The 14,769-nt window shown below is 35.8% G+C and overlaps 1 protein-coding gene across 1 annotated transcript in view; it reads right to left on the reverse strand.

Moving 5' to 3' along the window:
* The window catches only part of dntt (deoxynucleotidyltransferase, terminal), a 138,328-nt gene that overhangs the window by 51,732 nt on the left and 71,827 nt on the right, over window positions 1-14,769 (reverse strand). The window contains exons 10-11 of the mRNA XM_016565412.1: window positions 5,089-5,322; window positions 2,162-2,245 (exon numbers count right to left, since the gene is read on the reverse strand). Coding sequence (XP_016420898.1) covers window positions 2,162-2,245; window positions 5,089-5,322 — 318 coding nt within the window. The remainder of the gene's footprint in view (window positions 1-2,161; window positions 2,246-5,088; window positions 5,323-14,769) is intronic.

Genomic DNA, 14,769 nt, shown 5'->3' on the forward strand with positions numbered 1-14,769 from the left:
ACGGGGTGGTTGCTAAGGTGTTGCTATGCAGTTGCTAGGGTACCCGGGGCAGCTGCTAAGGTGTTGCTATGCGGTTGCTATGGTACCCGGGGCGGTTGCTAAGGTGTTGCTATGCTGTTGCTATGGTACACGGGGTGGTTGCTAAGGTGTTGCTATACAGTTGCTAGGGTACCCGGGGCGGTTGCTAAGGTTTTGCTATGTGGTTACAAAGGTAATCAGGGTGGTTGCTAGGGTGTTGATATGCATTTGCAAGGGGACCAGGGGCAGTTGCTAAGATGTTGATATGCGGTTGCTAGGGTACCCCGGGCGGTTGCTAAGGTGTTGCTATGCAGTTTCTAAGGTACTGGGTTGGTTGCAAGGGTGTTGCTATGTGGTTGCTAGGGTATTGCTATGCAGTTGTCAAAGCAACAAGCCTGGTTGTTTTCTGATGTGACTGATGAACATAATCTAGTCACAATGTTCCAGTGGTTGCTAGGGTGTTGCTATGCGGTTGCTAGGGTGTTGCTATGCAGTTGCTAGGGTGTTGCTATGCAGTTGCTAGGGTGTTGCTATGCAGTTGCTAGGGTGTTGCTATGCAGTTGTCACAGCAACAAGCCTGATGGTTTTCGGATGTGACTGATGAACATAATCTAGTCACAATGATCCAGTGTTTGCAAGGGTGTTGCTATGTGGTTGCTAGGGTATTGCTATGCAGTTGTCAAAGCAACAAGCCTGGTTGTTTTCTGATGTGACTGATGAACATAATCTAGTCACAATGTTCCAGTGGTTGCTATGCGGTTGCTAGGGTGTTGCTATGCAGGTGTCAAAGCAACAAGCCCGATTGTTTTCTGATGTGTCTAATGAACGCAATCATGTGTCACACTCATTTAATACCAATGCAATTCCTGATTCAAAATTGAGTTTTAATTGGGGTAGCAAACACAATGCTGAATTTAAATAAGCAGAATTAAAATGAACTGAAATTCAAAAGAAATTCATGCGACTGTCATTTTGAACTATAAAGCAAAAACAATCTTTGAATGTTGGCTTGTTTGAAAGTTTCAAAAGCCTTGAAGTTTCCAGGCCTCGCAGATCAATACATAAACAGATCTATTTATATTTCCAATCCAACTTCCTGTGAGCGGTGGCCAATTCAATTAAATTCAATTCAATTCACACTCATGAATGGAAAGAGCGCCAGTTCTTCAGTTCCAAATTTGGTCTAAAACTAACACACACACACACACCTGCCAGTGTTTTGAGCTCTAGAGAAGCGTTTGCTTTAGTTGCATCAAGACAAAATGCCTTAATTATAATGATGTTTTTCCTACGCATGGAGAAAAGAGCATCTGAAGCAACATATATCATCAAAAGATTCACAAAGCATTTACACAAGAATCATAATTGCAGAAAAAAATCATCAACTCACTGTTTATTCATGTGAACAGCGGACAGAAACCATAGACTAACTCAATGTAGAGACAAGTCATCAACATCAAGATTTGTTCGTCTAATCGCCCAGATTCACTTGGTTGAGTAGAGACGCTAATCTAATCGCTTTTGTTCTTTTTTCAGAAAAAATCCAATTAAATTACAGACTGGACCTCTAGGAAGTTTAATGGAACTCCTGCTCTCTGAACTCAATCAACACTAAATGGGATGAAAGCAGAGACAGGAACATCTGCTGTTCTCTACAGAAAATAAAAATACTGAATGCTAAATCTGCTTGTAAACCATCTGAAGACAAAGATTCAGCCACACGTCAGCCGTTTAGTTTGACTTTCTAAATACGGCCTCCATATTCAACAATTCCCAGCTTTTTCATGTCATGGAAGTACAGCTCCTAATCGAAAGGAAAATCTCAGAAGCTTGTCAAGAATACATTTCAATTTATGACAAATATAATGATAAAAAGCCTGTATTTTTCATGCCGATCTGTTGAATGCACATGAAACCTGGAGAATAGAATCAGCCGGTGATTCTTATAAAAGGTCTTTTAATGACCTGAAAGACCTTCGCTCCCACAGTCGTCATACTGAGTGTTGCAATTTCTCACATATTCTATTTCCGATCAGTAGCAGTGTTCAGTGCAGTCATGAGGAGGTAGGTGTGTGTGTGTGTGTGTGTGTGTGTGTGTGTGTGTGTGTGTGTGTGAGAGAGAGTGTGTGTGTGTGTGTCGTACCGTTGCTTTGTCATACAGCGCGTGATTGTCCAGCAGTTTTCCTCGCTCCAATCTGGCGAACCGTCTCAGGTCTCTTAGAAACAGCTGGAGAAAGAACGGAAAACCGATTTCATATATTTTAATTTCTAAGAGTGCCATGGTTTTACCATGTTCTTTGCACATTAACATGGTAATATCATGCATTTAATGGCACCTTCATACAGCCAAGTTAGTTTGAAAAAAATTGTTCAACAAACCTGAATTTTTTTGTTCACAGATCAACATATTAGAATGATTTCTGACGATCATGTGACTATGAAGACTGGAGTAATGATGCTGAAAATTCAGCTTTGATCACAGCAATAAATTTAGATTCACATAGAAAACGTAGAAAAAATATATTTGTAATTGTATTAAAAATATAATTTTATTTAAAATAATAATATTCAAAATGCATTACACATAATAATAATGATAATGATAATAAAAATGCTTTTATTTTTCATTCAAAATTATATATTCATAAAATTGTTTATAACATTTCTTTATAAATAAGTTATATTTAATTTATTAAAAATTCTAAATAAACTCTAAATATATAATAATGCTGGTTATTTTGTATTTAAAATCCATTCCATTTATTAGGACTATTACAGAAATTACCATTACCATTTCATTTATACATGACATACAAATATGCATAACATTAAATTTATTAATGTTAAAACAGTGTAATATATATGTTACACATTGGAAATATAAAATAAACCCCCAAATGTTATCTTTTTAATATCTCAGATGTTTTTGTAAACTGCAATGAGATTAAATGCAGCACATGAATGTTGATATTGATCCAGGAACCCATGCTATTTGTGCAAATCACATTGTGCATTATAATATCAGACCGTCTGATCAGTTACAGATAATATTACCAGAGCACAGTGAGTTCCCGCTCGTACACAAATAGAATAATCTAAAGAATAAAGCCATTAAACTGTAGAGCGTCTGCAATATTATGGAGTTTGTTATTTGTTGTTTATATATTTCCCTTGAGCAAATAAAGCAGTTAAATGAGATTTAAAGTGAACCTGAACACACTACCGTGCACTGATGCTGTTGTTTATGGCATTAAGCATAATGGATCTCTTTAGAGACTCGTATGGTGGCCAGTAGACCTTTTTAAACGCTCCTCCATTAAGCTCTTCAAACATACAGTGGTTTAAATGTTTTCTGTCATTATCTAAAGCTCCTCTAGGTCACGGCTGCTCGGGCTGGATATAAACACCACTACTGGATGCCATGAAGAGAGAACGCATTAATTAATAAATGCATGAATTCATTTTAAAGTACTCCCAGCTTCTAATGAGATGCACATAATGGAATGATTTATTAATTATGATAAGCTTCAGAAACGAACTTCCTCCTGTTCTCCATCTTGGTGGTCCTCGAACGGCTGCAGCGATCCGTGGGTGCTCAAGGCATCATGGGATAGCGAGGCCCAGGAGGCGGTGAGTGGGAGAAAGTAATTACAGCTGATGGGTCGAGCTCGGCCTGCAGATGCAACGCAGGGGACGTGAGCGCTCAGGCACAAGGTCAGGGGTCGTCTATAAACAGCTCGAGTCAAACTCTATCCGTCTCTGACGCCCCTAAAGACTTTCCTCTGTGCTTATGGGACACAAACACAATAGATGGAGTCTATTGTGGAGTCTGTCGATTACTGTATGCACAATATTTAGGCCTACATTTAAGATTTATATGAACTGCATAAAAAATTGCATCTTTTTGGATTACAAAGCTTTAAAACAAACAAACTTAAACGTAAAGGGGTCATATGATGCGATTTCAATTTTTCCTTTCTCTTGTTTTTTTTTACATATTTACATATTTAACTTTTAATTTAAAATAAAGTTATTATTATTGCTTTTTCTTAGTTACAATTTTTCTTAAGGTAATTTTTAATAAAAATATAAATACATTTAAATGAAAATGCTTTTAAGTCAGTTTCATATAAGTTAAGTTAAAATGACTTTTACAGCCAAATTTTTTTATACGTAACAATTTAAGGTGGAAATTCTGTACAGTGTGCATAAATGAAACAGGTCAGATTTCTAAATGGGTTTTAAATACAAAATAACCAGGTGTGTGTATATATATATATATATATATATATATAATGGAAATCTAAAATAAATTTGCATTCAATTTTAATTTTAACTTTTTACATGCAGTATAAATTAGTCTATGTACAAGAGGGATAATTTTTGGGAGATTTTGGCATAAAATGGTTTAAACCGCCCTAATCTAAGGCAATGTCCCTGTAGATGGAGCACTCAAAAATAAAAAATAAAAAATTCTTAGTTACATTTTTTTAAGTTCATACAAAATTTCTTTAATCAAAAAATAATAATGAATTTAAATGATTATTATTATTGCTTTTTAGTAGTTACTATTAAGTGTACACTGTGCAATATGTAGTAATATTTTCACGCAAATTATCAACAAACTAATTAACCAACTAACTGTATACATATATAATATATATATATATATATATATATATTATATATGTATACAGTTATATACATATTTTATATTTTATATATGTATACAGTATACATATATTTTATACATTTCAAAATTATGATTAATTTATATAAAATGAAATAACTAATAATACACTATGCAATGATTTCTTTTATTTTATTTTCTTTTATTTTATTAGTATAGAACTGACAAATATGCATCACATTAAGTTTAGTAGTTCATTAATGTTAAAACTGTGTGCTCCAAATGCATGGACATTTGATGTGCAATTTAAATATATAAATCTTAAATTTATGCCTAAATATTTTTTTCTGAGCATGTGAAAGATGTGTCAGGATCGTGCTTGATTTTTTGGGAGATCGAGTCCTGGCACTGACTGGTTGTGCAGATATCTGTGCTCGTACCGTGGATCCTGTCCATCCCAGCAGGGCGTAAGTGAAACGCTCCAGCGGCGGAGCCACCAGATCCACACGCACGGCTCTCCAGTCCTTTCCCGCTCTCGCATCCGTCTCCTGCTCGCGCTTCAGCTTTATGATCAGGAAACACTTGCTGAAATGATCCATGGCCTCAAAGCAGTGAGTCGGCAGCTTCCGCAGGTCAAAGGTCGACTCCTGGAGGTCTGAGTACAGCAGGATGTTCTGAGTAAAAGAGAGAAAATATAAAAACATCTACATTTTATACTCATTCGTTTTGTTTTCACAATACAAGCATATGTGACCCTGCACCACAAAATCAGTCATATAAGGGTCAATTTTTTTGAAACTGAGATTTATGCATCATCTGAAAGCTGAATAAATAATCTTTCCATTGATGTATGGTTTGATAGGACAATATTTGGCTGAGATACAACTATTTGAAAATCTGGAATCTGAGGGTGCAAAAAAATCTAAATATTGAGAAAATCATCTTTAAAGTTGTCCAAATTAAGTTCTTAGCAATGCATATTACTAATCAAAAATTAAGTTTTGATATATTTACAGTAGGAAATTTACAAAATATCTTCATGGAACATGATCTTTACTTAATATCCTAATGATTTTTGGCATAAAAGAAAAATTAATAATTTTGACCCATTGTTGGCTATTGCTACAAATATACCCCAGCGACTTAACACTGCTTTTGTGCTCCAGGTTCACATATTTGTTTTGTTTGGATATAAAATAAATGTAAATTAAAATGTATTATTAATATTATAATATGAAGAGCCGATAATTATGTAAAACAATTATAAATAATTATATAAAATCTGTAAATCTGAATATATAGTTATACATTTTAATATATAAATGTAAATCAGAATATATAGAAGTCAATCTGAATATGTAAATATTAGCATGAAACTAAATAAATCATAATATATAGTTATAAATCTGAATGCATAAATGTAAATCGTGAGTATGCAGTTATAGCTGTAAATATATATAAATGCAAACTGGAATACATAGATTTAAGTGTGAATATACAAATACAAAACTAAATGTAAATCATTAATATATAGAGAAGTAAATCATTTGTAAATTGTGATTATATAATATTCTGACTATGTAATTGTTTTGTGTTCATCTGCTTCTCCCATTTGCTCTTTTTACATCGACTATCACTCTATACAGACTAATACAATCAGATACAACAATCATTTCTCAGATATTTATTACAATATATACTGATAATAAACTGGATGCTTTCAACTGATTTCTATTGAACTATCAGCAACTGAACGGCAGCTCAAACTATTTCAGATATAGTGAATTAAGCTACAAACTCCATCATAATGCACAATGTTTCCATCTAACATGTATTTTGAGCTGCAGCTCGTCATATTATTGTAGTGTTTCACTAGTTAGCAGTAAACAGGTTACCTCACCTCAATATAGATGTTATGTTTGGAATGGAAATATGGATTTTATATGCAAACATCATATTTTTAACACTAGCGAGCTGAGCCAGTAGTAGTACTGTCAGTGTCATGTAAACATGACTGAAGACAGACAAACCGATTCAATTGAGTGAGTCATTTAATCTGGAACCGCACCGATTGATTCAAACTCGTGACTTCGATCATTTAGTTCAAGCGATTCACTAGCAAAACCATAAGAGCCATCCAAAACACATGAATGAATCTTCCTAAGAAGACGGACAAAAACAGCAACTCACTTAAATATCTGACTTATAATTACATCCATAAGCTTTTGGTGAAATTTGGAGTAACTCATTAATATGTTGTTTGATCTCTTAATATTTAAGGAGAGACCTATTTAGTAGTGCTGGGCGGTATGACCAAAAATTTATATCACGGTATTTTTCAAAATTATACCGGTTTCACGGTACATGACGGTATTTTTTTTTCATGCATGACCGGGTGTTAACCATATTTTCTACTGATTGAGAGGAAATACTGCAGTATATCTTTTTTCTGATTTTTGTGGCCTAAAATAACAAAACTTGCAGCTTTTCTCAAAATTTGCAGAAATATGTGGCATTATTTTATTTTATTTTTTACAGTAATATCCTCACCAATAATCATGACGTACTTTTGTATTGTGTTAGTGACAGTACAAGTACAACTATCTGTAAATACATTTGTGCATCATTACTGAAAGTGTGGATTTTATTAGTTAATATTGCTTCCCCCATCTTATGCTAATATATATTTTTTCTACAAAAAAATTGCAGAAATTAGACAAAAATGCAAGTGGCTGCAAATAATGCAGAGTTTGCTTTATACTGCAATAAATTCTACGATTACAAAATCACAGAATCCTGTACTGAGCTATAAAATGAATGTGAAGAGCAGCTCAGATCATGAGTTCATATTGAAATCTCTGACTTTTGTAGACATTTTAGGGATCAAATCTGAGCACAGATCTCATTGAGGTCTAAAGAAACCACTAATACTGCATAAACAAGATTTGCGGTCTGTCTCTCTGAGAACCGCAGACTTCAGTGGATTTGGCTGCATCTGACCGCTCATGGCTGCTGTATCTGTCCCGTACAGTACGTGAGATTGGGATTAGAGCATCTCTCATCACAGGAGCCAAAGGTGTCCAGATGGTGCACTATTTCCGGTGCATCTGTGCTTTTTCAGCTACATTTGCCCACTACTTCGTATGCAACGGGAGAGGACTTTGCAACGCTTCACATTTGGCAGCGAATGTGAGGCTGAAGCTGCACCGTATGAATCTAAAGCACAGGAAAGATGAAGTTTAACAGAATGAATTTAGATGCTAACACTTACAAATGTGTTCACACCGGCAGCGATTTACACCTATAAGGTTTTGCATTTTACATTTATGCATTTAAAAGACACTTTTACATTTAGATTTGCATTTATGCATTCATTAGACACTTTTATCCCAAGCGACAATTGGGAAATGCAAGCAATTCGTCACAGAGCCAACAATATTTATTGTGTACAATGCCTTTCACTTCCTGACACAGAGATAAAGCTACACACAATGCTGAGTTACCGCAGTGCTTTGCATCACACTACAAGCCGTTATTTCATCAGAAAACATCTCAGCAGTCCTCAATGCATTGCATTCATCTGATTAAAATGAATTAGGAGCTATAACTTGCTAATATAATTCAGCCTTTAGTAGTCAGTGCAGTCCATACATCTGAATGCATTCAGTTGGGCTGAATTTATTTAGGAATAGTTCACCCAAAAATGAAAATATGGTGAACATTTAGTCACACTCAGGCCGTCCAAGATATAGATGAGTTTGTTTCTTCATCAGATTTATAGAAATGTAGCATTGCATCACTTGCTCAGCAACGGATCCTCTGCAGTGAATGGGTGCCGTCAGGATCATGAACTCGTATTTTAGTTAAAAACGTCTTGATGGATTTATTTCAGCTTTTGTCTTCTCGAGATGTTAACTGATGGACTGGAGTGGTGTGGATTACTTGTGATGTTTTTATCAGCTGTTTGGACTCATTCTGAAATATGTCACATTAGAGGGTTGCAAATATGGTTTCATGTTGACTTAGAGATAAAAATCTAATTTTTATTAAAAATAATCCATGCTAAAATGACAAGATCAGCGATATTTTTAAAGTCAAAACAGCCACACGCACACATAAACAGCGCAGCCAGGCGTGCATGTTTTTGCAAACGCTATCTGATGCTTCAGCATTTTTATGCATTTTATGTTTTTTTCTTTCTCTTTTGAAGGCCAGGACAAACAGCTGACGCAGAGGACAACAAAAAGTGTGTCACCATGACGACGGCTGATGTTATGTCACATTGGCGTGTGGATTACTTGTGATGTTTTTATCAGCTGTTTGGACTCATTCTGAAATATGTCACATTAGAGGGTTGCAAATATGGTTTCATGTTGACTTAGAGATAAAAATCTAATTTTTATTAAAAATAATCCATGCTAAAATGACAAGATCAGCGATATTTTTAAAGTCAAAACAGCCACACGCACACATAAACAGCGCAGCCAGGCGTGCATGTTTTTGCAAACGCTATCTGATGCTTCAGCATTTTTATGCATTTTATGTTTTTTTCTTTCTCTTTTGAAGGCCAGGACAAACAGCTGACGCAGAGGACAACAAAAAGTGTGTCACCATGACGACGGCTGATGTTATGTCACATTGGCAGCGAGCAGAAGTCAGAAACTTCAAACCCGCTGCCCCGAGAGCAAAGATTAGCTTGTGTTTGCGCAGCACGTTTGAGCCGCGCCGCCTTTAATTCACCAGCTTCTGCTGCAACTGTTGAACGTGATTGCTGAAATTGCTGTGCAGCAGTAGATCACAGCATGCATAGTGCACATAATTCTTCGAGGAAATTATACATGACTGACTTCACGTCTGCACGCTATTTGAAAAATGCATTCGACAGGAGAGAAGTAATGCAGTGGAATGCAACTATTTAAGGCCAGAAATAATCAAGTATGCAAATGCTTGGTTAACATTGTACATGATGCAAAATTTAAAACACAAAATAATGCAAGTGTATATATTTTATGCACTTGCATTATTTTGTGAGTTTTAAATTTTGCATTAGCACTCAAGAAAACAAAACAAAACAAAAAACTGCAGAAGCAATGTTGTGGCAAGCCATATGACAAAATTATATTAATAATTTATTAACAATTATAACAAATAATTATACATTTTTAATATAACAATAATTGCTGATGCATTTATCATGATATTGAATTAAGTTACAAAACGTTCTGTCCTCTTAATAACAAGTTTAATAACTTTTTTCTTACCACAAAAAGAACTCTAGATTTAAAAACAATACAACTACACCATAAAAATGTATAAAGTAAAACAAATGTTACAGATTAAAGTGCAAAAGAATACAACTTTTATTAATAATAATAATAATAATAATCATAATAATAATATATTATCAGAATATTTTCAATCAATATCTTGATATCTTTTCTGGCATGTTTTAATCCAGATTAAAATGGAGGGGGGGGAAATGAAGTAAACAAAAGTTTCTATTATAAAATATTTCATCTATAAAGAACAATTTTCATAAGGACAATTTTCAATCAATATCTAGGGCATATTTCCGGGTTATTATAGTTAACTAAAACTAATACAAACTAAAACAATAAAAATAAATAAGGAAAAAATAAAATAAAATTCATTGTGTGAAATAAATGTTAACTGAAATAAAATAAAATATAAAAAGTATTCTCATTTCTCATTTTAATTTAGTTTACTTAGATGCACTAAAATAAATAAAACTGAAATAAAAATTTATAAAAAACTCTACAGACATATACTGTATATATATATATACACTGGTGCATCTCAATAAATTAGAATGTCGTGGAAAAGTTCATTTATTTCAGTAATTCAAATCAAATTGTGAATGAAGTGCATTAAATAAATTATTAAATTCAATATATGTACAGCGCATTTCGGAGCTATACATGAAATTTTAATTTACACTTGAGCAGTTTATTTTTATGTAGAGTGAAATAGTATTATTACAATAGTAATTTATCTTATTTTGTTTAATATATATGAAGAGTTCATTTGCAAAAACCGATAAACGCCACTTTAAAAAAAAAAAAGAGCTGATAGCAGTGCATTATTCTCCACATATAGCGCGATCTGAACCCTAAACACGTTTTGTCAAGGCATCGCGAGTTCACGTTTTACTGTAGAAGCCGTCAAGCACCCTTGTTGTTTTTGAACAGAAGCCGATAAATCCATTTCAGCGAATCAGCGCGCTGTATTCAGGTCAGGTGACAAGGCTACTTTCACTTTGAAAAGACGTGCTAGCTGAGAGGAGTTTCGTCAAAGCTGACTAAAAGTGATCGAGGATCATTTCGACGAACTTGATGAACCTGTGATATCTTCTTCAGGGCGAAAAAGGAAAATAAAAGCTGAAACGTTTTCACGGAACCTTGCAAAAGCAGCGCGTTACAATGGTGAGGGGTTTTCACGGAAGCTTGCAAAAGCAGCGCGTTACAATGGTGAGGGAAAAGCTCCGTGTATTGCGTGTAATCACATCCATACAGTTTATGATCACAACAACAACAACGTTTGTCAGGCGTCTAGATTATCATATGAGGAGATTACAAAGATTAAACCAGTGTTTTTTTAAACTCTAAAACATTAAATGTGGAGTTATCTGCTTTTGCTATAAATGAGACCCATTCGGAATGAGAGCGAGGTGTGGCGGTGAGGACCCGGGAGAGAGGGGTTACATTGGTGCCGTGACCCGGATGGGAGTGAGGTTTAGGGGGGTGAGTGTAACGGAGGCCAGCGGTAGGTGCCGTGCGGGTAAACCTCACTCCCCTGATATCAAGAGACGCACTAGCGACTGACGCTAGTGGCTGCAGCCATTTAGCCTCCTTGTTAGTGCGTCCGCCTCCCATGCCATATATATATATTGAAGAGAAAAGTTGGAATCAAGATGGCGCCGTTGTGTTTGGCCAGCCATCTGTCACTCTTTTTATTATGGTTTTTGCTCAGTATTTTCTGTTTTTCTGTTATCGAGACGTGGCCGACAACCTTCGTCTATGATCGTCAATTGTTGATAGATATTAGGTCTTCAGTTACTAAAATCGGCAACGATATAAGGAGTGGTTTTCATTCGTACTACTCATCGTTCTGGATGGATATGCCGGCGGCCTTCTGCCATTCTTCGTAAGAAACGCCGCAGAAGACGCGGTAAACGAGGAGGCACTGCTATCAGAACAAAAGCTGGAATGGATGTTTCTACCTGCTGTTTTGCACGGCGTGCGCGGGATGTGTCTTTCCGCCGTCGTTGGATCCGGCCTATTGTCCTTGGCTCCCTCAATGTGCCTGTGATGTGTCTGCTTCCATGGATTCGCCGGGGAAGGAGTGTACCCTCAGAGAGCAGAGAGCGATCCTCCGCCGCTTAGGATGGCTTTACTCAACGTGCAGTCATTGGTAAATAAGACTTTCATTCTACATGACTTTATCTCGCAGCATCTGGATTTTCTGTTTATGACGGAAACTTGGACTACAGAGGGGGACTTAAGTCCTTTTTCTGAACTCGTTCCTCAAAACTGCTCATTTTTTAACTCTTCATGATCCTCTGGTCGTGAGGGAGGATTGGCCGTTGTTTGTAAAAACTCTTTTCACGGCCGCATTATCCCGACTTTTTTTTTAGGTCCAAATGTCTCTAATGGACATGGCAAATCCAGTATTATCTGCTGTTGTTTACCTAATCCCACAGTTTAATAATGCTTTTTTGAATGAATTTTTGGGGAATGTAGTAACCATGTATGATCAAATTTTATTGCTTGGTGACTTTAATATTCACATCTGCCGTCCTGGTAAACCGCTATCCAAGGATTTTTGTAATCTTATGGATTCTTTTAGTTTTTCTCAATGGGTGCAAAGTCCTACGCACATTCATGGTCATATCTTGGACCAGGTATTTTCCCACAGATTTTCCATTACGGACATGGAGATTGGAGACAATGGTTTTTCTGACCATAAATCTGTGCCCTCCACCACTGCCCTTCCTCATCGATCAAGTACTACACCTGTTCAGGCCCGTTGGGTTCGTTATTTTCCTCCTACAGCCTGCGAGGATTCTGCTATCGCTTACAAGGCAGTTGATGAATTGTCAGTCACAAACTGGTTTTCAGAAAGCTCTGATTCTGACGCATATTTACATTTTTTTTTAGTATTATTGTTAATAACATTGCTCCCTTGAAGATTAAGCGATCTACTAAAAAAAGCTGCTCCTTGGTTTAATGACTCTATTCGTTCACTCCAACGAAACTGTAGATGAGCAAAACGCAAATGGCATAAGGACAGGCTGCAGGTGTCCTATGACATTTTAATGGAGTCTCTCTCCATTTTTCAGAAAGCTGTTAAGTCTGCTAAATCTAAATTTCTTTCAGAGATTGTCACAAAAAATCACCATAGACCAAGAGTTCTATTTTCAACAATAGATGCTGTTTTAAACCCTGCTGTTGAGGTTTTCTCCGATGTGTCTGATCTCTTATGTGAAAACTTTCGGTCGTTTTTTTGTTGAGAAGACAACAAGGTCAAGACCACAATCACTGGTGACTCCTTATGCCTTTTCCGAAATAACTAGGTGCTCTTCTACCTGGAGCATGTTTGATTTAATTTCTCTCCAGACCTGTAAAGACATTATTGATCACCTGAAACCTACTTCTTGTCCGTATGATAGTATCCCTTCACACTTTTTTAAGCAAATTGTTGATATTATAGGGCCTGATCTCCTGTTTATTATTAACATGCGTTTGAGTACTGGTACGGTCCCTGGCTGCCTGAAACATGCTTCAGTTTCTCCTTTTCTGAAGAAACCAAATCTTTATGTGTCTGATTTAGGTAATTTCAGACCCATTTCTAATCTTCCTTTTATCTCAAAAATTTTAGAAAAGGTTGTACTTACTCAACTACACTCTTTTCTGAATTCAAATTATTTTTATGATACTTTCCAGTCGGGTTTTAGAAAATTACACAGCACTGAATCTGCTCTATTGAAAGTTACCAATGACAGATAATGGGAGTGCTGTTGCTCTGATTCTTTTAGATCTCAGCTCAGCTTTAGATATGGTCGAGCATACAATTCTTATTTCCTGACTGGAAAATCTTGTAGGCATTCAGGGCACCTTTCTAAATTGTTTCCTGTTTTTTTTACCAACAGGAAGTTCTCTGTATGCATCGGGAAACATACCTCCTCAGCAGCACATCTCTCCTGTGGTGTTCCACAGGGTTCTATTCTTGCTCCAACATTGTTCTCTTTATACTTGCTGCCACTGGGTTCCATCTTTTCCAAATATGGAGTATCATTTCACTTATACGATGATGACACCCAATTACCTCCCATTTAAACATAATGACTCCATAGAGGTCCTGCTAGCGTGTTTACAGGAAGTGAAATTATGGCTCACACAATTTTTTGGCCTTAAATGAGAATAAAACTGAAGTAATACTGTTTGGTCCAAGTGATTTTTATGACTTTGGCGATCTGGACCTTGGCGATTTAAGTTTTTATGTTACTCCATGTGCAAAAAATTTAGGTGTGTTTTTTGATTCAGGTCTCAAGTTTGACAAACAAATTAATTCTGTTGTCAAATCATGTTTTTTTTTTCATCTACGACATCTCGCAAAAGTTAAATCTTTTCTCTCTCTAAAGAATTTTGAAATAGTTATCCATGCATTCATTACTTCACGCCTTGACTACTGTCATTCACTCTATTATGGAGCAAACCAAGCATCTATCAGGAATCTTCAAATGGTTCAAAATGCTGCAGCCAGGCTGCTGACTTGTAGTCGAAAATACGATCACATTACTCCTATTTTAACTTCTCTGCACTGGCTACCAGTCAAACTGAGAATAGAATTAAACATTTTAGTTTTTGTTTTTAAAGCACTACACGACCTAGCCCCAACGTATTTATCCGACATCCTACGCTGTCACAACCCATCCAGGTCACCCGGTTATTTTTAAGGTTTGTTGCTTTATAGATTGTAATTTTTCATTTTTTATTTGTTGTTTCTTGATCTGTACAGCACTTTGGTCAACCTTGGGTTGTTTTTTAAATGTGCTCTATAAATAAATAATGAATGAATGAATATATATATATATATATATA

This window comes from Sinocyclocheilus rhinocerous, unplaced genomic scaffold, assembly GCF_001515625.1.
Source record: "Sinocyclocheilus rhinocerous isolate Xijiao unplaced genomic scaffold, SAMN03320098_v1.1 scaffold1822, whole genome shotgun sequence".
NCBI lineage: Eukaryota > Metazoa > Chordata > Actinopteri > Cypriniformes > Cyprinidae > Sinocyclocheilus > Sinocyclocheilus rhinocerous.